Below are 27,020 nucleotides of genomic sequence, written 5' to 3' on the forward strand. Positions count from 1 at the left end.
TTGAGTGTGATTCAAATTAGCAAATCACTTTGTTACCAATAAAGGATGCTCAGTCCTTTGGCGTCTAACTGTTAATTGGGTCAATTGTTGTACCATTCTCTTCTCCATGAAGGTTCGATTTTCACATATTTATTGAGAAGGGAATCAAGTGGTTGATTGCTTAGCTAACTTTGGGATGGATCATGGGGGACATTATTGGTGGGACTCTTGCTCTCCTTGTGCTTCGCCTACTTTTCTTCATAATCAGCAAGGCTCACCGAATTTTCACATTGGCTAATTTTGGTATGCTTGATGCACAAATGGTTTGGTGGTGATCATTCATAGATGTGGGATTGGGTTATAATGATTTATGCTGCATGGTTGCTGAAATTTTGGGTGTGTTCCATATATGTGGTTGCTGCATGGGCGGTGAGTTCTTGGTTTTCAGGATTGTGAGTGGGTGCTAGTCACCCTAAATCAGTTATCGCAAAGGAACTAATATCGCCTAATCCTCTGTTTAATTATTATAAAAAAAAAACTCATCAAACGATAAAGATTTTTTCTTTGCTTTTAACTCTTTTGAATCAAATTTTTTTATCAGTTTTTGGTAAAAGTTTGTCCCCTCCTTGGTGTGCATGTACCTATGGTCCATAATGTTGTCACCATGACACTATGGTTTGTGAATCATTAAAATCTATTCCAATTTTGACCTATTATTGTTGTAACTATGGTTTATAATATTTTTTTTATTTTTTTTAACTACATAACATAAAGGTGAGTGGTTAGTTCAGTGAAGAAATCGCAGATTAAAGCATTTGAAACTTTGTTATTTTTCGTTTAAAACAATAAAGAATATATATATATATATATATATTATCATAATGTCTGTATCCTTTACATTCTATACTCTAACGTGGTCTCAACCGACAAGTAGTTTCAAACTAGAGTGGAACAAGCTGAGGTTGAAGGGTCAAACAAAGCAGGCAGCAAATACTTCTTCCCATTCAAACCATTGGCATTGTAGCTAGCACCAGTTGTAGCATCATCCAAGAGGTCTCCTGCATAACCAGGATAAGCTCCTTTCCCATAGACACCAGGACAAGCTGAAGCAGCCTCTAGTGGAGCCTCTTTGGGACCCTGGTAGAATCCATTTCCAAAAGGGTTGGTCACAGTCCCCGCCAAAAGGCTAGCTAGATTGATGATCATACCGTCCAAACCCACATCATTGTTGGGTGCAACCAAAGGTGGAGATTGTGGTCCGTAAATTGGCTGATGGAATGGCCAAGCACATTGACCAGGGCATTGGGTCTCTGAGTTTCCGACCCAGATGTATGCAAACTTGGAGCTCTTGCCACTGATGAAAGAGCTCTTTGAAGACCCGTGTGTACCACATCTGCTAGAGCAAAATCCATCAATAAGAACATCTGATGAGGTTAAAACAACATTGATGGCATTACTCTGGTCACCCTTGGCTGCCAACTGTTTGATGTGTTTTCCAACAGATAGGGACTTGCCCATAGAGTAGCTCTCATCGAGGATTTGGTTACCCAATGAGAGGTAAAGAGATGAGGTTTTCTTGGCATTGGAGTGGTGGTAGTATTTTTCTATGGATTTCCACCATGTAGCAACTGATGGTTGGTTTGTAGACTGAGAAGAAGTGGAAAGGGAGGTGATGAAATCAGAGACAATTGAGCGCTGCGAAGGCTTGAATTTTCCGTACCAGATCAAATTGATGGAGATTTTGCCAGTGAGAAGAGGGCCATTGTGGTATTGGAATAGTATAGGCTGCTGGGTTTGGTCAAAGGTCTCAGCAAGGCTCCTAGCTGCTGAGCCAAAATAGAACAAGGAGATGAGCAGGACTAGTTGTAGAAAAAGATAAGAGGAAGCAAAAGCAGCCATGGTTTTGTATAGCAAAGCTATCAGTTTGGGAATTGAGAGTTTAGTGATTTTACAAAAGAGGTATGGAGCTCAAGGTTTGGTGGATTGGAATGGTATTTGGAGAGGCATATATATAGTGCTGAAGATCGACTTGGAGGAAAGAAAGTGCATGGAAGGAGCCAAAGAAAGGTTGGATTTGATGGGAGTAAAGTGAGAGAGCTAACGGCCAGTTGGACAACGCGTTGCATTTTAAATTGCATTTTAAAGTGAGAGAGCTCTGGCTTTTCAACCCCACCTACAGCCTAAGACTAGGATGACGGGGTTTATCCAGCCAAGTCAATTAGGACGAATACGACCGTGATCAATGGGATGAAAGGGAAAGTTTGGCACTAGCCCTTTTTGCGTAACTTTGAAGGTACTTTTTATAATCGCTATTTTCATGAAGCAAAACCATGATCAAAATACTAATCAGAAGCTATGAGTATTTTTCACATTAAATGGTACTTCTTTTCTTAGTTTGCGTGCGTCGGAAGACAGACTTGTATGGCACTACGATATGAAGGGCTATTATACTGTCTGTAATGGGTATCATGTAGCTAGAAGGGCAGCTGAATGTGATTCTAGGGCGTCTGGATCTAATGGGTCATGTGGCGTTAATAGGTTGTACTGGAAGGGTGTTTGGCATGCATATGGAGACAGAGGCTTGTAGGGCTGGATTTCTTTTGGCAATTCGCTAATATTGGGATGCCTTCGACCTTGAGAATGATTGCTCACTCGTGGTGCCTGCGTTACAATAAAATGTGGAAGATCAATCTGACATAGGGCGTATTATCAATGATTCTAAGTCATATTTGACATCTTTCCACTCTATTCAGATTAGGCATATTTTTTGTGAAGCAAATAGTGTATCCCATAGATTAGCTCATCTTGCTAGTCTTAATAATCTAGATGATATTTGGTTAGAGGAGGCTCATGTGATAATCCAGGATGTACTGTACGAGAATTTCTGTACTAGTGCTAGAGGTCAAGGTATGTGTTATGTCCCCCTCTTTGCACAATTCTAATTTTAAAATAATAAGTCAGGTGTGTGGATGAGCCTCCTAACTTAGCTGAGTTCCAAACCCTTTTAAAAAAAAAAATGATGAAAAATAGAGAATGTAGCCTGTACTGATTTGTGTCATTTCGCATAGCATTTTCTTTTCTCATTGTAAACGTTTGACTTGGTGAGGTCTTCTACAATTTTTTCCCGGACAATTAGTATGTCCCCATATTTAATTTTGTCTCTTACAATCCATTAAATTCATTGTTGAAACCAAATGCCATTTATTATTTTGTGTGCCTTATAGCCTCTTTTTTTGGTGCATTAGATTGGATTGAATATGCAACTCATTAGATTGAAGTAAAATTATGGATGCTAACTTTCAACTTTTAACCAAGAAAGAAGATCGATTGTCTTATGAAGGACACTTGTAATTAATCCATCTGCTTCGTACTTCCTTCAACTTGAATCTAATCAATTTAGTAGATGTGAACTATTGGATCGAATGCGGTTCGGAAGAGTGCTTGTGGATGTAGGAGTAGTCATTTATAAATATAACAGAATACGGATGAAGGTAGATGTTGGAAGAGGCGCAGCTGATTTAAAAGTCAGTGCATGCCTCACAGGGTATTTCAATTTCCAATGGTTCAAGTTATTCAGATGAGCTGGTGTGTAGGATTCTGCGATGAAAGTTTTTGACTTTGATCGTTCTATTTAGATAGCCATTTTGGGAGACAAGACTCTCTTCATTGTATGATCTTCTCCTAGCTTAGAGAACACAACAAAACTGATTACTCTAGAGTATGCGCATTCCACTTGTGATCATGATGAACAAATATTGTAATACCTAGTCAAGTTTCATGTGCTGGATTGGTGGAACGCTCTGCATTAATAACAACGAGAAAGAGGCAAATTAAGTGAGATTGTGTTTCTGTGGAAGCTACTGATGTTGTCATCTTAGATAGAATTTCTTCACATGTATACCAATTCATATCAAGGCTAGGCTTCTCCTTCGGAATGTTACTTGGGTCTTGACTTTGATATCGTTTTCTTTTGGTGACCTTGAGAGACAAGACTCTCCTTCCTCTGTATCTTCATGTTCAGCTTATTCTGATCATCCATGTTTGGTCAATTCTATCAATACTGGACTTGGCTTTTTGCCTTATTATATTTCATATAGTTCTAGCTCTTTCCCTTATTCGATTATTACTATATCTTGCAAATCCACTGTAGATTAGGATAAGAAAGGACAAGTTTGATTCTAACAGCTAGACAAGTTTTTATTTGAGGGTTGTTGGTTAGTGACACATTGTATATAATTCTATTCAAAGTGCTTAACTAGTTGAGTCATTTCATCAAAGTTTTATAATTCTATGATTCCAATCAAACAAAATCTGGGCAGCATATTTAAAGTTTCATAATCCTATTCAAAGTTTGATAATAGGATTCAAAATTTCATAATCCAATCACTCATTCAAATATGAAGACTCTCAAATGAAATCTGGGCAGCAAATTTGAAGACTATCAAACAAAATCTGGGCAAGGAGTCAATGATATAGAACTTCTGAATCAATTTCTTTTGCTGTAATCTGTAAAATAATGAAAAGCAAAAAAGCAAAAACATTCGTCTATGGCCAATTTGATTGAATTAAGCAACAGAAGTACTCAGTTGTAACAATCAACAATCACATATTCACAAAGCCTTTGAAAAGCCTTGAATCACTCATTCAAGTGCGAAAATCAAATTCATATCATACCTTCAAATCTTTTGCCGCCAACCGAACTCCCATAATCCAAATCTCTTGCTCGGTTGCTCCAAGTCTCCAACTCGAATTCCAAGTGAGAAAAGAATCGCCTTTAAAGCCAAATTCTTGAGAAAACTAATGGGTTCTAACAGATTTTTATCATTTTTCTGGGTTAGGTTTGAATTTGCTGGGTTTTGGGAGTGCGAAGGCTGAAATCGGTTCTGGAACTCTGTTCTGCTATTTCTCGCGACCAGCGTCTTTGGGTTTAGGCTGAAAAAAATGGACTGGGAATTAGTATTAGCTCGTTTTGTTGAAATCTGTAATGGAGAATTGACGTACCAAAGAGGTGGCGGAAGGCGTCGTAGACGAAGGAGGCGTACTGGTCGTCCTTTTCGGCGGCTCTCATGACCTCCGGCTGAGCCGCCAGTGGGAAACGGCGTGCTGCGCTCGGGTTGCTGCTACTGCTGGGACCCGCTTCTCCTCCGCTCGGCCCGGCCTGCTGGCCCGACCCGGTTGTTTCGTTACTACCCATATGCTATGCTGGGAAGGATTACTCTGCTCTGTTATCACTGTTTTGTGTTCGGCTCTGTTTCAGCTTTAATAACTGGAATGGATTTCAGTATGTAAAAGAGAAGATAACTGCAGCAAAACGGCGTCGTACAGTGGGGAGGAATTCCAGTTTGCAGGTTGGAGTGAAACTGTGAAGGAGGGAAGATAACTGGAAACAGTAAAACGGTGTCGTTTCGGTCAGGAAGAACCAAAATTTAAAAAACAAAAGACATAAACCGACACCGTTTCAATCAGGAAATAGAAAAAAAGAAAAAGAAAAAGAAAAATAGAAGTGGAAGGAAATTTCAAATTTGGCTTTTCCTTATCTGTTAAGGGAGCCTTCAGTTAACCAAGAACAAAAAGGAAAGGAAAGAGAGAGGCTTGCGTTGCGTGTGTGACCCGTACCAGCTGGATATAGGCCCGACTAATCATACCCTAGCAATGGAGTCTTTTGGGTATTTCAATTTTAAAAAGGAGGGTAGTTTCGGAACAAAGAAAAAAATTTCTGATGTCTGATTGGTGTATCTTATATCAACGCGGTGGGGAAGCCCCCACCTAATAATTTCTCCTGCTGCAATCGCCTATATAAACGTCACAAATCCTCTCATTTCCGGACTCAACGATCAAGCTCTCCCTCTACGAATCAGAGAGTTTCTCCCTCATAATTTCCTGGTTCTGTTTTTCATCTTATTCTCTTTGATCAAATTCATTTGCTTTGATCAATTAGTAATGGCTCTCGTAGATCAATTCATGACTCTGGATCAACTTGATGTGGGTGTGGTGAAGACGTTTCACCCTACTGAAGCTGAGTTGGTGGGTTTCTTTCTATACAACAAGATTTCCATGGCCTCAAACCCAGGCAATCATATTCAGACCTTCCCTGAAATTTGTATATACGGCGAGACAGGCTTACCACCTTGGGAGATATGGAGGGTATATCAGCAATTCAAGTTTCCCCACCAAGATTTTCTCTACTTCTTCTCCTGGGCCAAGAAGGTGAGCCCCAACAAATCTCGCAACTCTCGCACGGTTGGCTCTGATGGAGGAACGTGGAGCGAGACGGAAGCCGGTAGGCCTGTGTATATCAGTGGAAGTGAAGAGGCGTTTGGGAAAGTCAGAAAGTTTCGGTATGAAAGGAACAAGGACAAAACGTTTGAGCATCACGGTGCTTGGTTGATGGAGGAGTACACCATCAACCAAGCACCAGATCTGGCTTTGTGCCGACTCAAAGTCAATGATAAAGGAGGAGGAAGAAAAAAGAGGAAGAATAGTTCTGATGAGACTAATGAGGATCAGAATGTGAGAAGCAAAAAGTGTTTGAAAAACCGAAAAGTTGAACCGAGAAGAGATCAAGCTAGTTTCTTGGATCCTGAGGAGCAACAAGAAGGCAGTGCTTCCTTTGCTACTACTACTTCACAGCTAATTCTCTCTCCCTATCATCATGAAGATGATCAAGCGGTTCAGGTGGTTCCGGAGAACAATTACGATTATGACGAGCTGCAGCAGATCCTCTTTAGTGATGATGATTGTATGGATGAGAATCTAATGTTCTCTCCCACTATCTTGTTTGATGATGCTCAGCTTATGGCTTCTGTTGATCAATCAATAGCCAGTGAGCAACAACAACAACAAGATTCAGATTATTCACTTGCGCCGCAACAGCAATTGGAACCTGACAATAGGTGTCAAGAGGAGGACCAAGTACAACAACAAGATGATCAGCCCTCTCATTCTCATGAGCAGCAGCAGCTCATCGGTGATGGCGATCTGATGATTTATGGCCAACATGACTATAATATTCCACTCGATAACGACTTCTTATGGTCAGATGAATTTAATGGACTCTTGACTCATGAAGATCAGCTGGGAGCTGTGCCATGGCGGGATAGTGATGATCAGTTTCAGTATTCTGACATCTTGTAGTTTCGTTTTTATTCCTAAATGTAGATATTTTGATTCTGAAGCCAATTAATTGATTGGTGGATACTCTACTTATACTGTAAATCAATTCTTCATCTATCAATAAAATCAAATTTCTAGTTTACTGTGTACATGTACTGCAGCTTTCTAATATTTTCAAAATTTTACAGAAACATGAAAACAGAATCATACTCAAATTTGAGTCTATACATTTGAAAGAAATATCTTTTGGCCAATTCAAACCCCATATCTTGCAACTATATAAACTCTGATGTCTTCTTATATCTCCCTCCTCTTCATTTCATATCCCTTGGAACAAAGAAAAAAAAAAGAGAAGCATATCTGCAAAGTAGCAATCAAATTTTCATTTAAAGTTTTGACCTTTTTTTCACTATCTATTTGCAGTGATCACATAGATCAAGTGCGTACCACTTTCAGCAATGAGCAGATCCCCATATGTACAAAGAGTGTGATGTTAACTAATTACAAAATCCCATATTGACAAAGAGTTCAGAACTGATGATCCAAATCAGTAAAAATTGCCCTAGTTCTTTGTCCACTTATACGCAAGACCAAATCCTGTACACGATCAGATCACATGCCCGCTAGTGTGTGAGGCATTTAAGAGGTACCATAGCGGTTTCTTTCCTGACCTGAAACAAAAGTAGGAAAAGCTGCATTAAGGCTTCGATTCGGTATAGTTTAGTGTGTAGTGTATACATGTACTCTAAATTTTCTTAAAGGTTTTCAAAGCATTTCAGAAACATGAAAGATTATATCAAACCTAAATGGAGTCTAAACTGAGAAAGAAAGACCTAGTTGACCAATTCAAGATCATATCTTGCTTCTAAAGGGATTCAGATATATAAAAATTGAAAACAAGAAGGGAGATCTTAATGCAGATTTAGTTTGAGTTTAACAAATAAAGTAAAATCATGTAGACTATCATTGGTTGAAATTGAAATACCTTAATCAAATGCATATGGATCATCAGCATATGGATTCAGAGACCCTTTAGAAAACAGGTCAACGATGTTTGAAGGACGTGGTTGACCCTCTCCCTTAGATCCCTACATAACAAAAACAACATATTGCAAATTCAGTATTTGCAGAATCAAAATGAGTGCTGCATTATATAACTCAAGCAATGCATCCAGCTTTTCCAATAATTCAATACAGTAATCTTTGGATTTAACAATATGTGTTCCAAAAAACCAACTTATCCTATATGTTCCAGCTACATGGTATTGATTTTCATTATCTGAGGAAACCAAAAGCAGGATCTTTTTACTTGTAATTCTAAATGCATGCGGATTCTTATAGCAACATTAACTGTATCCACTCAGATATATTTTATCCAAGAAAACTGAAGCTTCCAAGCAATCTTAGACATGAGAAAGTAGATGAATCACAAGATATATTACAAAAGTGAAATAAAGTAATGGGTTTAGCTTACCTTGACCACACTCCTGGGGCTTTTGACTTTTGGTGTACTTGTCCTCTTATGTTTTCTTGGATCCTGATGTTACACAGAAAATAAAATTCAGTTATTAGGAAATGTATGTACACATAAAGATACATAATTCTGAAGGTGAAAATGGAGATCGAGCATATAGCTTCACAGAAGCCACCAGGTTCATACCTCAAACATGACTGTGCTTCTTAATTTCCGTTTAATAGTTCTTCCATTACCAGTTTCAACTTCATATTCGTCACGAATTACCTGAAATGCATGAAGTAAGTCTCAGGTAGTTGATGGGATAAGGGAAAAATTAATCTCAGGATGTTGATAGGATAAGGCAAGAATTAATCAGATCTTAACAAGCAACATTAAACCGTTGTTAATACTATTGCCACTAGCAAGAAGATTCATATTTATGATCCATTTTCAACTACAGAAGTTGCTCTAAAGCTAAAGTTGCATTATTTATGAATATACCATCAGTAAAACTGTACGAGAGAAATTTCTACCTTTTTGTGGTGCTTTGAAATATTCATTACAGTTGGTGAATTGATATTCTCTGAAGCTTTCTTCAACAGTGTTGACACAGGTGTTTGTTTTGCTCCCACTAGAGGTGAATCCTACAAACCAAATAGAATGAAATATCATAATGAGAGTCATATTGTCATGTGAAAAGGAAATAAAATGATTTTCAGAATATCGTCCCACTTTCTCATGCTCTGGTCTTCTCAGAGAACGCTGACCTCTCCTTCTCACAACAGGGTTTCTCCTTGACGAAATTGAGTATTCCTGAGACAGAATGAACTCATCATATTGATAGAAATTCCAGACTATTATCAGATTATGAAATTTTATACTTCAACCACGATCACAAAAAAGAAATCTTTTAAATATACGCCCTCCCACTGCATAAATCCATGCCTTTTTGTGTTGTCTTCTATCTTAGTGAAATACTTTCTTGATTAAAGGATCAATCTATTCAATCATGCATATTTTAATAAAAATAAAATAAATTTGTGTATCACTGTTCTTATATGATTACAAACTTCAAAATTTAAATAGTAAGTATATCTGGCATAGATTAGTATCACTGCATCCAGATGTTAATGCAAATTCAAACAATTTTGTGTAGGTGTGTAGGTGTGTGTGTGTGTCTGTGAGAGAGAGAGAGAGAGAGATGCATTGGTTATAAAATCAACCTTCTTTGAATTCACTTCTTGCTCCTCTTCTGGCTTATCACTCATAACTTTCCACTGCAATTGCAGTAATGCCCTCTGCTTCTCCTCCTGTGATAATAAGAATATGTAAAAGATGTACAAAAAATAAATTCAGAAAGAACATAGGAAGATAAGTACTTTGGACTTTTGAAGATCCAAGTCCTCCTGAAGCTTCTTAATCTCATCTTCATGCTGAAGCCTCAAAGCTTTCAGTTGGGCTTCATGTTCATTCCTCATTGATGAAATTTTCTATGACAAAAGTAATCTGATTTAGTTACTTAGGCGTATAAGACCCAACTTAGTTCGAGCTTAGAGCTACACGAAGTTACAAACCTCTCTCAACTCGTTTTCAGCTTGAAGTTGGATCTGCTTTAGCTCTTCACTGTGTTTAGCTTTTATACTTCGTTCCTTTTTATCATGCTCCTGCTGAAGACTACTGACCTGTAAATGTGAAAGTCAATAATGTTCTACCCCAAATGTGGCACTCTAGTTAGTGTAGTTGAGAATATAATCAGAAGCATGTAACAGAAATGCCTCAGAAAAGGAGAAACTTCCCCGATCAAAACTGAGCTACGTAGAACACGCCAAGGGTTAAACTAGGATTAATTCTTTGAAAAAAGTTGCACAGCCAGTAACAAATTGCAGGTAGGCTATTTAGTAGAATTATTACAGGTGCAAACAGACTTGAGTACCAAACAATTTTTTCTGCTTTTTTATGTTTTGTCAGCTTAATAATTTACAAATACTATAGACTAATGGTGAATGCTGAGGAATGAAAACTCCGTTCAATGCAATATATGTTGAGAGGTATTTAACATATGAAAAATAATTTCTCCCCTACTGAATGTAAATGTCTGATAATGTCAGAGAATATGTAGAAAAAAAAAAAAATTCCGTCGTGTTGTTATATTAAACTAATGTAATTTGTGCAAAAAGTGATTATCAATTTTATATTTAATAGCATGCACCACTTTCCCACACATACCAGCGCAGTATGTTCCTCCTGAACATGCATTAAGTGCTGCCTAGATTCTTCTCTGCATTCTTCAAGTTTTTTCTCACATTCTATCGCCCTTTCTCGAACAAGTTTTTCTGCCTGCAGTTTCAATTAAACGAAGATCAATTCAAGAAAATGATTTATCTCTAACATATTCCAGGAGAAGGTAAAAATGAGAAAACCTTTTGCTTTTCCATGTTAACTATCTCCAGCTTCTCCACCTCATACTTCTTCCGGATGTCATTAATTGCCCAAGTAAATTTGTCATAATGCCAATCCAAAAGTAGTTAAACAACTGTAATGTGTCCAGATGCCTAGATCATAAGAGGTCAGACCTGGTCATTCCTCTGAGATATGTCTTTCAAATGCCTTGACAGTTCTAGTTGTTTACTCTCAAGCATGAGGTCATAGTGCTTCTTATCTTCCACAAGTTTAATTTCAGCAGCAGTCAGCGATGCAAGATTCTGGAACAAAGTACAGAACTGTAAGTACGTAAAATATGGTTTTACGAACATCTCACATTTATATTGAATTACAAACCTCTGTGATCTGTTCTTCCAGATTCTTCTCTCGTTCCTTATATTGCACAATAAGTTGCTCCTTTTCCTCTAGTGTGCTATGAAGCTGGCTGACTTGTTTATCCATCAAATCTACATGCTGCTCATGTGTTTCACCTTGCTTCAGTAAACCATCTATTTGTTCCGCTTTCTTCTGTATCTCTGCTTGTAGTTTCTCTGTATTATCTTTATTCTCAGTTTCTAGTGCTGAGATTTTCAGCAACAGAATTTGCTGCAAGATAGTACAAAAACAAGTTTAATATGACAAAAACACATCTCGTAATATAAAATGTATGTGTTGGTATTTGCAAACCCTTTTATTCTCAGATGATCTTGAACTTTCTGACAGAGAATCAATTTGCAGTTCTAATTCAGACACCAACTTCTCTGTTTCAATCTTCTTTGAGACCAGAGCTTCAGCTTCAAACTCCAACTTCTGTATCCTCTCCCTGGCTATACGGCATTCCTCTGAAAGTTGTGCCATAATAGACTCCTGAACTTTCTGAAGTTCCATGACCTTATTGTTCAACTCCTGATTTACCAATTGTATAGCATCTTTTTCTGATGTCAAGTTCAAGAACCTGACGTGCAGTTGATCATACTGTCTATTAGCAAGCTTGGCAGAAAGGTCTCTCTCCTGATTGACCAACCGGAAGCAAGCCTCGTAGACAGAGTTTAGCTTATCAAACTTTTCTAGAAAGTTCAAACTAACTCTGTCCAATTCAGCCAAATGTGCAGCCAACACATGAACAAAACCTTCAAGATTCTTTATCTCAAGGACTGACATATCTAATCTCTTAACAAGGTCATTGTTGCTCATATGAAGATCATACTTTTCTGTTTCCAAGTTCTCCTGACCAGTTATCAAACGTCTGATTTCGTCCTCTTTCAACTTTAACTCAAGATGCACCTCACCCAATTTAGTGTTCAGACTCTCTGTAGCCAACCTATTAGTTGCTAGAGTTTCTTCAAAGTTCTTAATCATAGCATCTGCAAGGAAAAGACATATGACTGCCGTCATAATGAAAGTCCAAGAGAACTTGAACAAACAATTTAGGAAAAGTCAGCGCATATGCATATGGATTCAGAGACCCTTCTGAAAACCGGTCACCAATGTTTGAAGGATGTGGTTGACCCTCTCCCTTAGATCCCTAGATTACAAAAACAACATATTGCAAATTCAGTATTTGCAGAATCCAAATGAGTGCTGCATTATATAACTCAAGCAATGCATCCAGCTTTTCCAATAAGTCAATACTGTAATCTTTGGATTTAACAATATGTGTTCCAAAAAACCAACTTATCCTATACGTTCCAGCTATATGGTATTGATTTTCATTATCTGAGGAAACAAAATGCAGGATATTTGTACTTGTAATTCTAAATGCATGCGGATTCTTATAGCAATATTAACTCTATCCACTCAGATATATTTTGTCCAAGACTAGTACAACCAAAGCTTCTAAGCAATCTGAGACATGAGAAACTAGATGAATCACAAGATATTCCAAAACTGAAATAAAGTAATGGGTTTAGCTTACCTTGACTACACTCCTGGGGCTTTTGACTTTTGGTGTACTTGTCCTCTTATGTTTTCTTGGATCCTGATGTCATACAGAAAATAAAATTCAGTATTGAGAAATGTATGTCTAAATGTGAAAATGGAGATTGAGCATATAGCTTCACAGAAGTCACCAGGTTCATACCTCAAACATGACTGTGCTTCTTGATTTCCTTTTATTAGTTCTTCCCATTTCCAGTTTCAACTTCATATTCGTCCCGAATGACCTGCAATGCATGAAGAAAGTCCCAGGTAGTTGATGGGATAAAGCAAAAGTTAGTCTCAGGTTGTTGAAGGGATAAGGCAAGAATTAATTGAATCTTAATAAGCAACATTAAATCCTTATTAATACTATTGCCACTAGAAAAAAGATTCATATTAATAATCTGTTTTGACCTACAGAAGTTGCTCTAAACCTAAAGTTGCATTATTTATGAATATACCATCAGTTAAATGCATGAGAGAAATTTCTACCTTTTTAAGGTGCTTTGAAATATTCATTACACTTGGTGAATTCATATTCTCTGAAGCTTTCTTCAACAGTGTTGACACTGGTGTTAGTGTTGCTCCCGCTAGAGGTGAATCCTACACACCAAATAGAATGAAATATCATAATGAGTCATATTGTCATGTGAAAAGGATCAAACATGAAAGAAATTAAAATGATTTTCAGAATATCGTCCCACCTTCTCATCATGCTTCGGTCTTCTTAGAGAGCGCTGACCTCTCCTTCTCACAACAGGGTTTCTCCTTGACGAAATAGAGTATTCCTGAGACAGAATGAAAGTCATCATATTGGTAGAAATTCCAGACTATTATCAGATTATGAAATTTTATGCTTCAACCAAGATCCCAAGGAGGAAATCTATGAAAAATATACGCTCTCCCACTGCATAAATCCATGCCATTTTGCATTGCCCTTCTAAACCTTAGCACAATGCATTCTTGAATAAAGGATCACTCTATTCGATCATGCATATTTTAATAGAAATAAAATAAATTCGTGTATCTCACTATTCTTATATCAGTAGTTGAATACAAACTTCAAAATTTAAATAGTAAGTTTTATCGGTCATAGATTAGTATCACTGCATCCAGATGTTATTCATGTTAATACAAATTCAAAAACTTTTGTGCAGGTGTGTGTGTGTGTGTGTGTGTGTCACAGAGAGAGAGAGAGAGAGAGAGAGAGAGAAGCATTGGTTTTAAAGCCAACCTTTTTCGAATTCACTTCAGAAGAAACTAAAATACTTGGAAAACTAATCAAATTAAACATTGGACTATAATATTATATCAAAACAGAAATGATTTAGGCACTTATAATAAATAAATGAAACAGAGCTGGTATTGTTTAAGAGTCAATATCCACTCCCACTGGGACAGATGAAGCCACATTTCTCAGCTATACATTCTTTCATGTAGGACAGGGAACAAAAAAGAAAAGACTGTTAAAAAGGAGACTAACCAGAAGAGAATGGGACAATCAAGAAAAAATTTCATTCATAGGGAAATTTACTAAACACAAAAGTACTTTTTCCTCTGTTTTTCTAGTAAACCAAACAGACCTTCAATTAAAGAAAGCATATGGAAAGCCACACATTAGGAGCTGAAGAAACACAAAAAGATCACAAATTCACATTCTCCTACATTGAAAAAAAAAAAAAAGGAGGAAGGAAAAATTAAAATGAGACCAACATTTGGGGCTGAATTTGACTCCGCAGGAAGAACTATTTTCCTCTGTTACTTTGATTATATAAACCAAATAAGACCTTCATGTAAGAAAAAACACACATACAACCATGCATTGATCAATACTCAGATAAAGAAACACCAAAAAGATCATAAATTTACATTCTTTAACATCAAATGGAAACGATTTCACTTCTTACAAACAATTTTCCTCTGTTTTTCTCAGCAATACATTGATCAATACCCAGATAAAGAAACACCATAAAGATGATAAATTCACGTTCTTTAACATAAAAAAGAATGAAAGAAAAGAATGAAAGACTGACCATTTGAAACTGAACTCGTGCTCGGGGGAACTTCATCGTCCTTCTTGGGCACACGAGCTGTGGGGTCGATTCTGCAGCCGAAGACTGGTGTAATTGATTGTGTGGTGCCCATCCTCACGTTGAGACTGAATCTCGGTAAGCTCAAAGAAGATGAAGAAGAAGAACCCACTTCAGGTCTTCGAGAAGAAGAAGAACCCACATCGGGATTTTGAGGAGGATCCATGTCAGGTGCTTGAACAGAGCAAATGGCTTTTCACTTCTTGGAAATGGGAATTTTGGTGAAGAAAGAAAGAAAAGAGAGAAATGGGTTTTGAGGAGAAATGGGAGAGAAGAGAATGAAATGAAGGGTGCTTTGGTTTTGGGGGGTTTTTGTCAGAGAAACTGGAAAGGTTATGAGTGTGTTAGGAGAGTGTGCCTTCCTTCTTCTCTCTATTTATTGTCTTATTATGGGCGCTATCTTTGTCTGCACGAATGTGTACGGCCGAGTTCACCAAAAATCAATTTTTATTTTGTGTTTTTGTATAGCCTTCAACTTGGGCAAGTGTTGGAATTTAACTTCCATTTCTTATTGCAATACCGCTTGAATCTAGTGAGTTTCCATGCCCCCAGATTCTCAACACCAAACAGGACCTATTTGGGACATGAAATGGAAAGTTAATTACTTGTCCCCATACAAGTCCACTTTGGAGCTTGCCAAGTAAATAGTATTCAAAATTTTACTTGGAGTTGCCTAAAAATCAGCTCCTAGTTCTAAATTTTACTTTGACATTGTGACTCAAGTGGGTAAATAATGAGGATTAGAGTGATTGATTTGGCTGTTGTTTAGGGTTCAGTGGAAGAGTATCTGATTTGGCTGTTGGCTAGGGTTTAGTTAAATTTAAGTATGTGTTTGTGGATGTGGGAGTATTTATTTATATATGATACAGAATTCAGAGGAAGGTAGATATGGGAAGATGTATAGCCGGGTAATAGAGGGACTGAGTTAAAAGTCAGTGCATGCCTCTCAGACCAGGGTTTCAAATTCCAATGGAGTGAAGTTATTCAGATGAGCTGGTGTAGGCTTCTGCCATGAGAGGTTTTGGTTGATAACCTTCTGAGAGATATGACTCTCCTTCTCTCTGTCATCCTGATGTTTATCCAATTATCCCAATCATGTGAATAAATTCTATCACTTTAGTCCAATCGATATATTTAATTGCTCACCATTACATGAGAGCTAGCTACCCCAGTTTCATGTGGATGATTGGTGGAACACTATACATTAATAGGAGCAACAAAAATTGCAGATTAAGCATAATGGTGTTTCTGTAGAAGCTAGTGATAATAAGGTGGGCATAATAGGGATCTTAGCTTTTTTTTTTATTTTTTTTTTGAAGTAAAGTGTCAAATCCAGTAATCCACACAAATAAATAGCACTTTTCTAATACAAAGATCTTACAACAAGAAACAAAAACCACACAGCAGCAGCAAGAGGATATAAATTATATCACACAGGCCAAAGTCTCCATATATGGATTATTAGATGCTTTAGGATAATAAGCTGCGTCAACTCGTAAGAGAGAATCATCAACTCCGGCCTTGGGAGTTAACTCAACAGATTTGAAGGTCTTGCTCTCAAGATTATAAGAAATGAGTTTACCAGGAGTATGCAGCAACAGAGACGAACTTTCCTCTTCTTCATTTTCGTCTCGATGGAGAGAGAACAACAAATTGTCCATAAACAAACACTACACCAAAAATCGCATCAGACAACGGCAGAAAACCGATGTGGGATTTGGAGTCCCACCGTTGTAGAGTGAGCCGTTGTCTGATGAAAAATCAGACAACGGTGGAACACAGTTGTGTGATAAACATACAGACAACAGGTTTGTGTTATAACTGTTGTGTGATAGCTCGGCAGATGCGAAGCGCAGCTGCGCAGCAATTGAGGCGTTGTCTTCAGACAACAGTGCCAGTTTTAAGCTGTTGTATGTTAAGCATATCAGACAACATTTTTTTATTTTGTCTGTTGTCTGATTGATCTTCAAACTTCAGTTCTTGGACTATATCTGTTGTGTGATTAACTTTAGGACAACAGAGTTCAATTAATTCTGTTGTCTGAGTATAAATCAGAAGACACTAATTCGTTAAAAACCGATGTGTGATATGATTGATTACAATGTGTTTTTGTCCCATTTTTGGCCATTCAGACAACAGGCAATGATCATTATATCTAATCTGTTGTGTGATCATTTGAACATCTCATTACTAAATTACATTGTGCATTCATTTGGTCCATTTACCAAATACAAACATAGCGAACCATCAAATGATTCATATAACCAATACTTTAAACTTCAAAAGCAAAAGGGGTGCATTTCCCAATCATTGAAGCCAACATTTTACACAAAAGCATTCTAGTGCATGCCCATCTACTTGGGACATCAAAAAATTGATACACATATATATACATATTGTTCCAAACCATGCCACACATGGTGCATGACAATGTACCAGCAGAGAAGCACAAAAAATATGCTTTCCTTATCTAAAATGTACCAGCAACAAGCGCGCTACTTCATGACTCTTGCTCATGTGTTGACAACAAACTTCCCCCACTTATTTCGCACTTGATCAATATCCGCTTGGGTGTATTGGCTGCTGCCTCTCCTCTCCCACTGAACATCTTTAACAGCCTCTAGCCTATAAAGTTTTCCAGCTTTCCAAATTGGACCTTCTGCCTTGAATTCCAGATTTACATGGGGACCTTTTATGATGTTACCAAACAATTCCAAAACCCAATTCTCAAGTACATCAAGAGATTCTGCATTGAGTACAATATCACAATGAATATATATTTTGACATCGGACTCTGGAGCATTAAAAAGCAGGATATTATATGTCAATGTAATAACAATGGCTCAATAACAGCATACAAAATTCCATCTACATTATAATAACAACTGCCAAAACACTATGATTTCTAACGGCCCAAGGCCTCATTGAAAAGTGCTAGTGAAATTATTTTTAGATTCAGAAACCAAAATATACCCTAGATCTCTCCAGCACGTTGCCTATTTTGAATTCCCACTATGATTTCTAACGGCCCAAAGGCCTCATCCAAAAGTCCTAGTGAAATTATTTTCGGCTTCATTGCCTATTTAGAATTCTAGGTATCAGAATAGTCACTATGAACACCATTACTGACAAACCCACAATGCTTAATTGTGTTCTCCTACATCAACCTCTGGTCCTCTACAAGTTCCTAGAATCAAATATGATAATGAACAAAACAAAATCCTTGGCCTAACAAATGTAATCTAAATGATAACAATATGAGAATGCTACCCTTTGGAACAAATTTGAAAGCAACAAGTACTAATGTTGAAGATGGTGGCACTCATGTACTTTTCTTTCTTGTATTACTTGATCTTTCACCAAGTAAATTCAAATGAATAACTCCTAAAAGATATTTGCAAAATGTCTCTTTGTTCCCCCTAACCCAATGGTTTTATCAGATGTTTCTTTTATAAAAGGTATTAGCAATATTTATTGAGCATGTCCAAAAAGTTGGCTTATGGATTTTTTTACAGATTTATTTATTTTATACATATATATATATATATATTATTCAAATGAGCTTTCAAGACAGAATTGTAGAGAAAAAATGCATTACCTAGATGCCTTTTGAAATTCAGTCAAAAAGTTGTAGAACTCTCTTGGTGAAGAACTACCTCCTTGCTCCCTACACACTAACAAATACTCCATAGCCTGAAATAATTTCGAGTGTTACCATCCATTGCAAACAATAATAACATGATATAACAAAGTGCATAAGATTCTAATGAAAAAAATCAAGAATGATTGTTTGAATAATAATAAAGTTTCTGTAACCAATTGCTCTGGTTGCTGAATTGGAATTTGGAATAAGATCTGCATCAAGAAGCCATCTAGCCTCAGACAAGATACCATCAGTTCCTGCAGTAAACTAAATGATGAGCTTATGTAAAACAAATGAAATTTTCTTATTTGATTCAAGAACACAAAGATGGATGATCAATCTATAGTAATGTACCCCAATATGACTTACCTGACACCATATCTTCACATCGCCAATCAATTGATCTGTATAGATCAACCCTTTGGTTTGAGAGGAAAAAGCAAATGAAGTCATAGTCCAATTCCTTTGATTTAACTTCCTCCACAACATCAGCAGAGGAACTAATGTCATTAGTGTCTACTACACTAGAATCACATTCTTTGCGGAAAGAATCATACGGTACTTCGAAGGCAGATGGAGGTGATCTACTAGACTGTCATTTCATGAAAAAAAAAATATTCAACCAGAGAGACAACAATGATTTAAGTTATCAACAAAACACTTATGTTTGTCATGTGTCTCTCTGTTTAAAGAATGTATAGTTTAAGTCCCTATCTTTTTTGTTTGGGGTGGGGCTAGGGGGATATTCCATTATTCACATATATAAGCAGAAACATTACAGATCAACTTTGATGATCTCCAGGCTGCGTCTTAATCGGTACCAATCATTAGCAGCCAAAAATTGAGCCTTAGGGTCACCTGCTTTGATCACCAACTGCACAGCTGCATCCCAGTGTCCATTTCTTTCTAAATCTGCCAACTCAAAAGACACTTCAGATGCGATCTCTTTTGAGGCTTTGGGAACATCTGGTTTTCCATATATTAACCTGATATTTATAACAACAAGTACTGTTATGAATACAACCGAAAAGAAGAGAAAAACACATAAATAATAGCATCCCTCTAAATTCCAGAGTGTATCTGAATTCAACCTAAAGAGACAGAGTTAAATGGTGCCAATATCACCAACAAACATAGAGTTGTCTTTTCAAAATATATTTGTTTACCAGGAAGGCTATTTTATCAACAACTAAGTGGCATTTCTGTGACTTAACATTCTAACTTTAACATAATTAACATATACACTAATAATAAGACAGAGAAAATTTTGTAGAAAATATTTACACAAGAACATAGTAGCACCTACCATCGCAAGTACAATCCAGTGCCACTAGTAACTATGGGAACACGCCCATTATCAAGAATACACCTTGTAGCTTGCCTTGCATCGTCATAAAATTGTCCAACGGAGTAGTCTGAAGAATAATACATGTGTTAAATTGGGAGAACAGATATATCCAAAGTTCCAAACATAGTAGTAGAAAACTCAACATCATCTCAATGGCTTAAAAAAATAAAAGCAAAAATAATAGCAGCATCGATAAAAGCTGCTCCTATCCAGGATTCAGTTCAATTGAGATGTCATAATCACATAAACAAAAACTGCAGATTGTAAAAAATAAAGGTCCACCTCCACTATCTTTGAAGAAGCCGAATAATAGAAAGACAAGGCACTAATCACAGAAACTACATGATAATTTGAATATGACAACCAAAAACTCACAAATAATACGGCACACATAAAACTAACAATTGTGGAAGTGTCAAATTATACAGAACAGTTAAAGTGGAAGGTTCAAGATTTTTTGAGATTTGTCTGTGCCTGCTCATCAAGTGCTTGAATAAATGAGCCTCTCTTATTCCACGACTTCATATACTATTTCATATACTTTAGTTGTTCTAGGATACTCAGTGTTAAGTTTTTATTATTATACCATATGCTCTTTGCCTCTTTCCCATCGCAAGTTTACTTGCAACTATAATTTTTCTTTTCTAATGTTTTACATTCATGCATTTTTTTTAAAAACACAGCATAGGCAAATCTACATTATGAAGCAAAAGCTATCATCTCTCTAGTAAATCAACTTGTAGCAAACAGTCATTCCGGGAGAGGAGGGAATTGCAGCAAACAATGACATTTCTTATTGCAAGTCATAAATCGTTTGCTCTTTTGAAGCACGAATCAAAACAACCTTCATATAAAGATCACATCTTTATAAGCAGAACTGCAGAGCATTAGCCGATATGAAGAAGTGAAGAACGAAGAACTGAAGAACTGAAGAGGGACTTACAGAGTGAAATACCCATTACCCATTACAGAGTGAAGTACTCATTACGGTCATTACCCAAGTACCCACTAATCAAATATTCAAAATACCAATTCAAACTTCCAATTCAAGGGAATAGAGGGACTTACAGAGTTAGAGATTGAAGGCGGTGCGCATTACAAAGCGAGTCTGAAGCAGCCGAGATAAAGCACTGGAGCTGTAGTGGCTTGGGGAGAGCTGCGGTGGTTCGAGGGAGCTGCCATGAAGGCGTGGACGAGTGATGCAGAGGCGTGGTGGCTTGGTATGGAGAGACCGGAGAGCGAATAGGAGTTTTGGGGATCGAATGGTTTAGGCAGATTAGGACTCAATGTCTCATTGATTTGGGGATCGAATGGTTTAGGCCGTTTTAGATGTCGCGAAAAGGAAAAAAAAAAAAAAACCAGCCTAGTCGCCTTGCCACCCAGACGAAAGCCCAGGCTCCATTACCTTTCTCATTCGAAGACCAACACAAGCCCAGAAATCCCAAATCGAAGAGAGGACGAAGAGCCGTAAAAACCCCAAATCGAGTAGCTGTGAAACCCCCAAATCCCCAAATTGACGTTGTAAACCTAGAGATCGAAGAACCCTAATCTTCAGCGGATTGAAGAACCTCCTCCTTCTTCCCAGTTCCTAATACGCAGAACCCTATTTCTTCACAAATGGAATTGAGTGATGGCTGAATCGAGATAATAGAACCCTAATCTCGGCGGTGATGTGTGTAGGCGAAGATCATGATGTAGATGGAGGAAGGGATTGCGGAGACAATAGGGAGAGGAGCAATCTAGGAAAAGGGACAGTAAAACGCGAGAGGAGATGATGTTTTGAGGAGAGATGCTCGAAGAAAAGGTCCTTTGTTATTTTGTGCTAGTGGGAGATAATAGCTATCTTGCGCGGGGGTTTGGTTTTTTTTAAAAAAAAATTTTGTATTCATGAATCAGACAACACATATATGAAGTTATGTTGTCTGATTATACATAGTTTAAATTTGAGCTGAGGGAGCAAGGAGGGATAGTTCCCGCCTATGTGCAATCATAGTACCAGTTTTGGCGCTAGAAATATGTATCTCTCATTCAAACAACACAAATAAGAAATTACGTTGTAGGAGTACATATATGTACCCTATATTTCGATCAAAGTTTGTTCATTTTGGGGGAATGAATGACATTTTGGATGCATTGAAATTTCCCAGTATATATCTTCATTACTTGGACAACACAAAGTAAAAAACTGTTGTATGATGTTTTGCAAGCTACACTCATACAACAGATATAACTATTCTATTGTCCTTTGGAGTACCAATTTGGAGCCAAATTTGAGTTAGGCTAAGAGGGAAATCTGCCTCTGTTTTTTTTTTTCATTCACACAACAGATTATTCTTGTAACCATTGTGCAATGACCTTCTAAACAAAAACTTCATAATTTTAACCACCTTATACAACGTAAGTTTACTAAACGTGTTGTGTGATTCACTTTTCTTCATCACACAACACTTTTTTTTTTCGTTGTGCAAAAAGTGTTGTGTGTTAACGTTTTTGGTGTAGTGAAAGAGCGGGAAAGAAGCGCACAAGGGATCAAGATCAACATGGTACTTGACAAACCAGCCAGAGTAGTCTCTTCCCATCTCCAACACTTCAAATTTAGTAAGACAGGGATCAAAAAGATCAATAAGATGCAAATGGTGCCCCTCACAAGACTCCCGAAAGTATCTAGATTTCCTCTTGCAAATGTCCTTCTCGTAAAGGTGAGGAGGATTATCAATAAAATCGTCCCGTTCTTCATCTATGTGAAAGTATGCTACCTCACCATACATGCCTAACCAATTAATTACTCCATTCCAGTCTAGCATGCATTCATGATAAGGGATGCTAAATACCCTCTCAATAAAAGAATCAAGAAACCTCCAACTTTGAGTCTCGGATGAATATATCACTACGTGAAAGATGGTGCATTTTTTGGATCCATCAATGGTCCAAAGATAGACCACCTTGTAATGAGGTGATTTGGAGGGGTCAAAGGCCTAAGCAATAGAGATGATATAGGGTTCTACTTGTTCACCGGTAGCGGTGGTAACAAGAGTAGTTGGAGGAGGAATAAGTGTGTGGAACTGATTGGTTGTAGGATTGAGAATAAAATATGGGGTGGGGTGTGGGGGTGGGGGTTTACATTTTCAGAACGAAAAAGACTACACAAGAAGAGGCCATTGCAGGACTGGATAATTCTGATGGCATCATCATATTGGTTTTGAGCAAAGTTAAGAGGATTGAACAAGGTTGAACCAGACCGAGATGGGCTTTTGTTACAACAAAGAGGAAAAGGGTCAACGGGAAAGGTCTGGCCAGTTTTGGTATCGTAATCATACTCGAGAGGATTACAAATAGGTGAAGTAGAGCCAGATGGGTTTTGGTTTTCATGGTTAGTACTTGATGCAGAATGGATGGCAGCCCAATTCGAAAAACAGTTGGATCATACTAAAGGAGGAAAACGAAAAGTGACTAGTAGACACGAAATAGCTCGGTGTCCGATTAGGACGTGCCTTACCTTTCCGGAAAGGGAATTGCGCCAGAAACAAGACTCATATCTTAGCTATGGCTTGTGGCCTTTTTGGGGCTTTCGGGGTCGTTTAGGGCCTCAAAACTGTATTTTTCTATTTTTCCCGTTTTGGTTTTCCTAGTTATTTTTTTGTTTTCATTTTTATCCATGGGCTTTAGGGTTTCATTGTTAGTCGCCCTATGGTTACTTTTCTCTTATTTATGCAGCCGCAAGCAGCTTCAATAAAATAGAGAATTTCTCTTTTATCTCTGGTGGACTCCAGAACTCTTTTGTTAGGTTTATTGCTGGTAAACCTAGTTATCAATCCGACTGCGTCAGGTGGTATCAGAGCAGGTCTTCCCTATCTCTTTTATTTGTCTTAGTAGCAATGGGTGAAGTTACGAAATCAGATATTGAAGCTCTTACGACAGCGTTTACCGCTGCCATCAATTCCATGAATAATCAGATTGGAGAAATTCGTGGATTGGTGGGTGAGAGGAACAACAACAACAATCGAAATAAAGGCGGGGAAGGAGGCCAGCGAGTTAGGGCTCCACGTGGTGAAGTTGTTGTTAATCCTTCAGAGTCTGAGTCTGAAGAAGAAATTGTGCAACATGAACACCAAGGACAAGCCGACCAGGATTACAAAGTCAAGGCTGAGATTCCTTTCTTTTCAAGCAACTTGGGTGTAGAAGATTATCTGGATTGGCAGCTTCAGGTGGACAGATTCTTTGAGATTATGGAAGTGCCTGAACATAAGCAGGTTAAGCATGTTGCCTGGAGATTGAAGAGTACTGCTGTAGTTTGGTGGGATAAATTGCAGAACACTCGAAGGCAGCAGAGGAAACAGGATGTTAGAACATGGTGAAGAATGAAGCAGTTGATGATGGAGATATTCTTGCCAGATGATTATGAGCAGATTTTGTACAGGTTATGTATTGAATGTGTCCAGGGAACTAGGACAGTGGCTAAGTACACTGCTGAGTTCTTACCCTACTTAGAGAGTAATGAATTAGGAGAATCTGAAGGCCAGAAGGTGGCTCGCTATATCAGTAGGCTGAAGCCTTTCATTTAGGAGAAAATTGGGTTAGTCACTATGTGGACTGTGGCAGAAGCTTCAAACCTAGCATTGAAGGCAGAGTTGTTAGAGAAGCCCTCACGAGCTTCTTCTTTCGAGAGATATAACTACCAAAGGAGCACATATTTGGTTAACTCCTCAACTGACAGGGGTAAAACCACACTGCAGAAAACAGAAAAAGCTTTTAGGGCTTCCAATCCTCCTTTTAAAGGGGCTGGCAGTTCTAACAGTTCTAGTGGTGCTCAAAACAGGACCCCGAACCAGAGACTTAATAATCCTTATGCTAGATCTACAACAGACGTCTGTTATTGATGCAACAAACCTGGGCATAGATCTAATGTGTGTCCTGAGAGGAGACAAACTACTCTTATAGGTGAATATGATGAAGATGAAGATGAAGAAGAAGAAGGAAGAGGTGACGATTATGATGGGGCTGAGTTTGCGGAGGAGGAGTCTCCTGAAAAGGTTAATATTGTGTTGCAGCAGGTCTTATTATGTCCTCAAGAAGATGGGCAGCGATGCAATATTTTCAGGTCATTTTGTTCCATCAATAACAAAGTGTGCAATTTGATTGTGGATAATGGGAGCTGTGAAAAATTTGTAGCCAAGAAGCTGGTGGAATACTTGCAGTTACCTATGCAGCCTCATGAAGCACCTTATTCCCTTGGTTGGGTCAAGAAAGGTCCACAAGTTCGAGTTACTGATTCCTGCAAAGTACCGGTATCCATTGGTAAACATTATAAAGATGAAGTTCTGTGTGATATTATTGATATGGATGCTTGTCATATTTTATTTGGACGACCTTAGCAATATGATGTGGATGTGATTTATAAAGGCAAAGATAATGTGATGATGTTTATGTGGAATAGTCATAAAATTGCTCTGGCTCTTGTGTGTCAATTTGAGAAATCTGCTGGAAAGAAAGGGGAGAGTTTTCTGACCTTGTCTAGTAGTGAATTTCAGATGGAGGAGGCCTTTAAAGAATCTGAAGTTTTCTGCCCAGTGGTGATAAAGGGGTTGTTGGCTGCAGAAAAGGAAGATGTGGTGATCCCTAAGGAAGTGCAGAATATGTTGGGAGAGTTTGAAGAGTTGATTTCAGATGAGTTGCCCAACGAACTACCACCAATGAGGGACATTCAACATCAGATTGATTTGGTTCCTGGAGCTAGTTTACCAAATCTGCCACATTACTGAATGAGTCCCAAGGAGAATGAGATTTTGAGGGAGCAGATTGAAGACTTGTTGAAAAAGGGTTCATTCGTGAAAGTATGAGTCCTTGTGCAGTTCCAGTCCTCCTTGTGCCTAAGAAGGGCAATCAATGGCGGATGTGTGTTGATAGCAGGGCCATAAATAAGATAACTGTGAAGTACATGTTTCCCATTCCTCGTTTGGAGGACATGCTTGATGAACTAGAAGGTTCCAAAGTGTTTACCAAGATAGACCTTCAAAGTGGTTACCACCAGATTCCAATCAAGCCAGGAGATGAGTGGAAGACAGCTTTTAAGAGCAAGGATGGCTTGTTCGAGTGGATGGTTATGCCATTCGGGTTGTCTAATGCACCTAGGACTTTTATAAGGCTTATGAACCAGGTTCTTCGTCCTTCTATTGGTTCCTTTGTCGTGGTGTATTTTGATGATATATTGATCTATAGCAGGACCAAAGAAGAACAACTGGTACATTTGAGGCAGGTTTTAGGATCTTTACAAGAAAATATACTGTACATTAACCTGAAGAAGTGTACTTTCTGTACCAACAAACTGTTATTTTTAGGATTTGTGGTTGGAGAAGAAGGCATTTAGGTTGATGAAGAGAAGGTGAGAGCAATAAGAGAATGGCCAGCTCCAAAAACAGTTTCTGAGGTGCGGAGCTTTCATGGTTTAGCTACCTTCTACAAGAGGTTTGTGAAGAATTTCAGTACCATTACTGCCCCTATTACTGAATGTTTGAAGAAAGGCAAATTCTAATGGGGAGAGGAACAAGAGAAGAGTTTTGCCTTAATCAAGGAGAAACTTTGTACTGCACCAGTTCTTGCTCTTCCTAATTTTGACAAGGTATTTTAGGTTGAATGTGATGCTAGTGGCATGGGGGTAGGTGCTGTGTTGTCACAAGAAAAGAAACCAGTAGCATTCTTTAGTGAAAAGCTGAGTGAAGCTCGTCAGAAGTGGAGTATTTATGACCAAGAATTTTATGCAGTGTTCCGGGCATTGAGGCAATGGGAGCACTACCTGATTCAGAGGGAGTTTGTACTGTTCACTAATCATCAGGCCTTGAAGTACCTTAATAGCCAGAAACTGTGAATAAGATGAATGCAAGGTGGGTGAGTTTTCTGTAGAAATTCCCTTTTGTGATTCAGCATAAATCTAGTACTCTTAACCGGGTTGCAGATGCTTTGAGTAGGAGGGCTTCCTTGCTGGTCACTTTAGCTTAGGAGATTGTGGGGTTTGATCTCTTAAAGGAGTTGTATGAGGAAGATGTTGATTTCAAGGAG

The 27,020-nt window shown here is 38.0% G+C and overlaps 4 protein-coding genes across 5 annotated transcripts; all 4 read right to left on the reverse strand.

The window, feature by feature from the left end:
• Window positions 1-915: 915 nt before the first annotated feature.
• LOC112175149 (protein PHOSPHATE-INDUCED 1) lies at window positions 916-2,018 on the reverse strand. Its single transcript, XM_024312812.2, has one exon. The coding sequence runs from the start codon at window positions 1,876-1,878 to the stop codon at window positions 916-918; it is 963 nt and encodes a 320-aa protein (XP_024168580.1). The 5' UTR covers window positions 1,879-2,018.
• Window positions 2,019-7,547: 5,529 nt separating this feature from the next.
• LOC112178501 (synaptonemal complex protein 1) lies at window positions 7,548-13,727 on the reverse strand. Its single transcript, XM_040511900.1, has 18 exons — window positions 13,591-13,727; window positions 13,379-13,489; window positions 13,050-13,131; window positions 12,885-12,947; window positions 11,657-12,494; window positions 11,327-11,575; window positions 11,122-11,250; window positions 10,969-11,016; window positions 10,775-10,885; window positions 10,123-10,230; window positions 9,928-10,038; window positions 9,772-9,858; window positions 9,281-9,361; window positions 9,082-9,192; window positions 8,753-8,833; window positions 8,567-8,629; window positions 8,078-8,180; window positions 7,548-7,763 (listed from the first exon to the last, which is right to left on the reverse strand). The coding sequence occupies exons 5-17, from the start codon at window positions 12,362-12,364 to the stop codon at window positions 8,079-8,081; spliced, it is 1,989 nt and encodes a 662-aa protein (XP_040367834.1). The 5' UTR covers window positions 12,365-12,494; window positions 12,885-12,947; window positions 13,050-13,131; window positions 13,379-13,489; window positions 13,591-13,727; the 3' UTR covers window positions 7,548-7,763; window position 8,078.
• A 3,717-nt stretch (window positions 13,728-17,444) lies between these two features.
• LOC112175533 lies at window positions 17,445-19,207 on the reverse strand. Of its 2 annotated transcripts, none has more exons than XM_040511903.1 (4): window positions 18,989-19,207; window positions 18,832-18,876; window positions 18,575-18,669; window positions 17,445-17,722 (listed from the first exon to the last, which is right to left on the reverse strand). In XM_040511903.1, the coding sequence occupies exons 1-4, from the start codon at window positions 19,127-19,129 to the stop codon at window positions 17,713-17,715; spliced, it is 291 nt and encodes a 96-aa protein (XP_040367837.1). In that variant the 5' UTR covers window positions 19,130-19,207; the 3' UTR covers window positions 17,445-17,712. The 2 variants fall into 2 exon arrangements, with proteins under 2 accessions (XP_040367837.1, XP_040367836.1); XM_040511902.1 differs by having other exon boundaries at window positions 18,793-18,876.
• Window positions 19,208-19,394: 187 nt separating this feature from the next.
• On the reverse strand, window positions 19,395-20,196 carry LOC121050707 (tRNA dimethylallyltransferase 9-like). The gene is made up of 2 exons (XM_040511580.1): window positions 19,926-20,196; window positions 19,395-19,605 (listed from the first exon to the last, which is right to left on the reverse strand). Exons 1-2 carry the CDS (start codon window positions 20,048-20,050, stop codon window positions 19,395-19,397), a joined length of 336 nt encoding a protein of 111 aa, XP_040367514.1. The 5' UTR covers window positions 20,051-20,196.
• Window positions 20,197-27,020: the final 6,824 nt, after the last annotated feature.

The sequence above is a fragment of the Rosa chinensis genome, chromosome 7, assembly GCF_002994745.2.
Source record: "Rosa chinensis cultivar Old Blush chromosome 7, RchiOBHm-V2, whole genome shotgun sequence".
NCBI lineage: Eukaryota > Viridiplantae > Streptophyta > Magnoliopsida > Rosales > Rosaceae > Rosa > Rosa chinensis.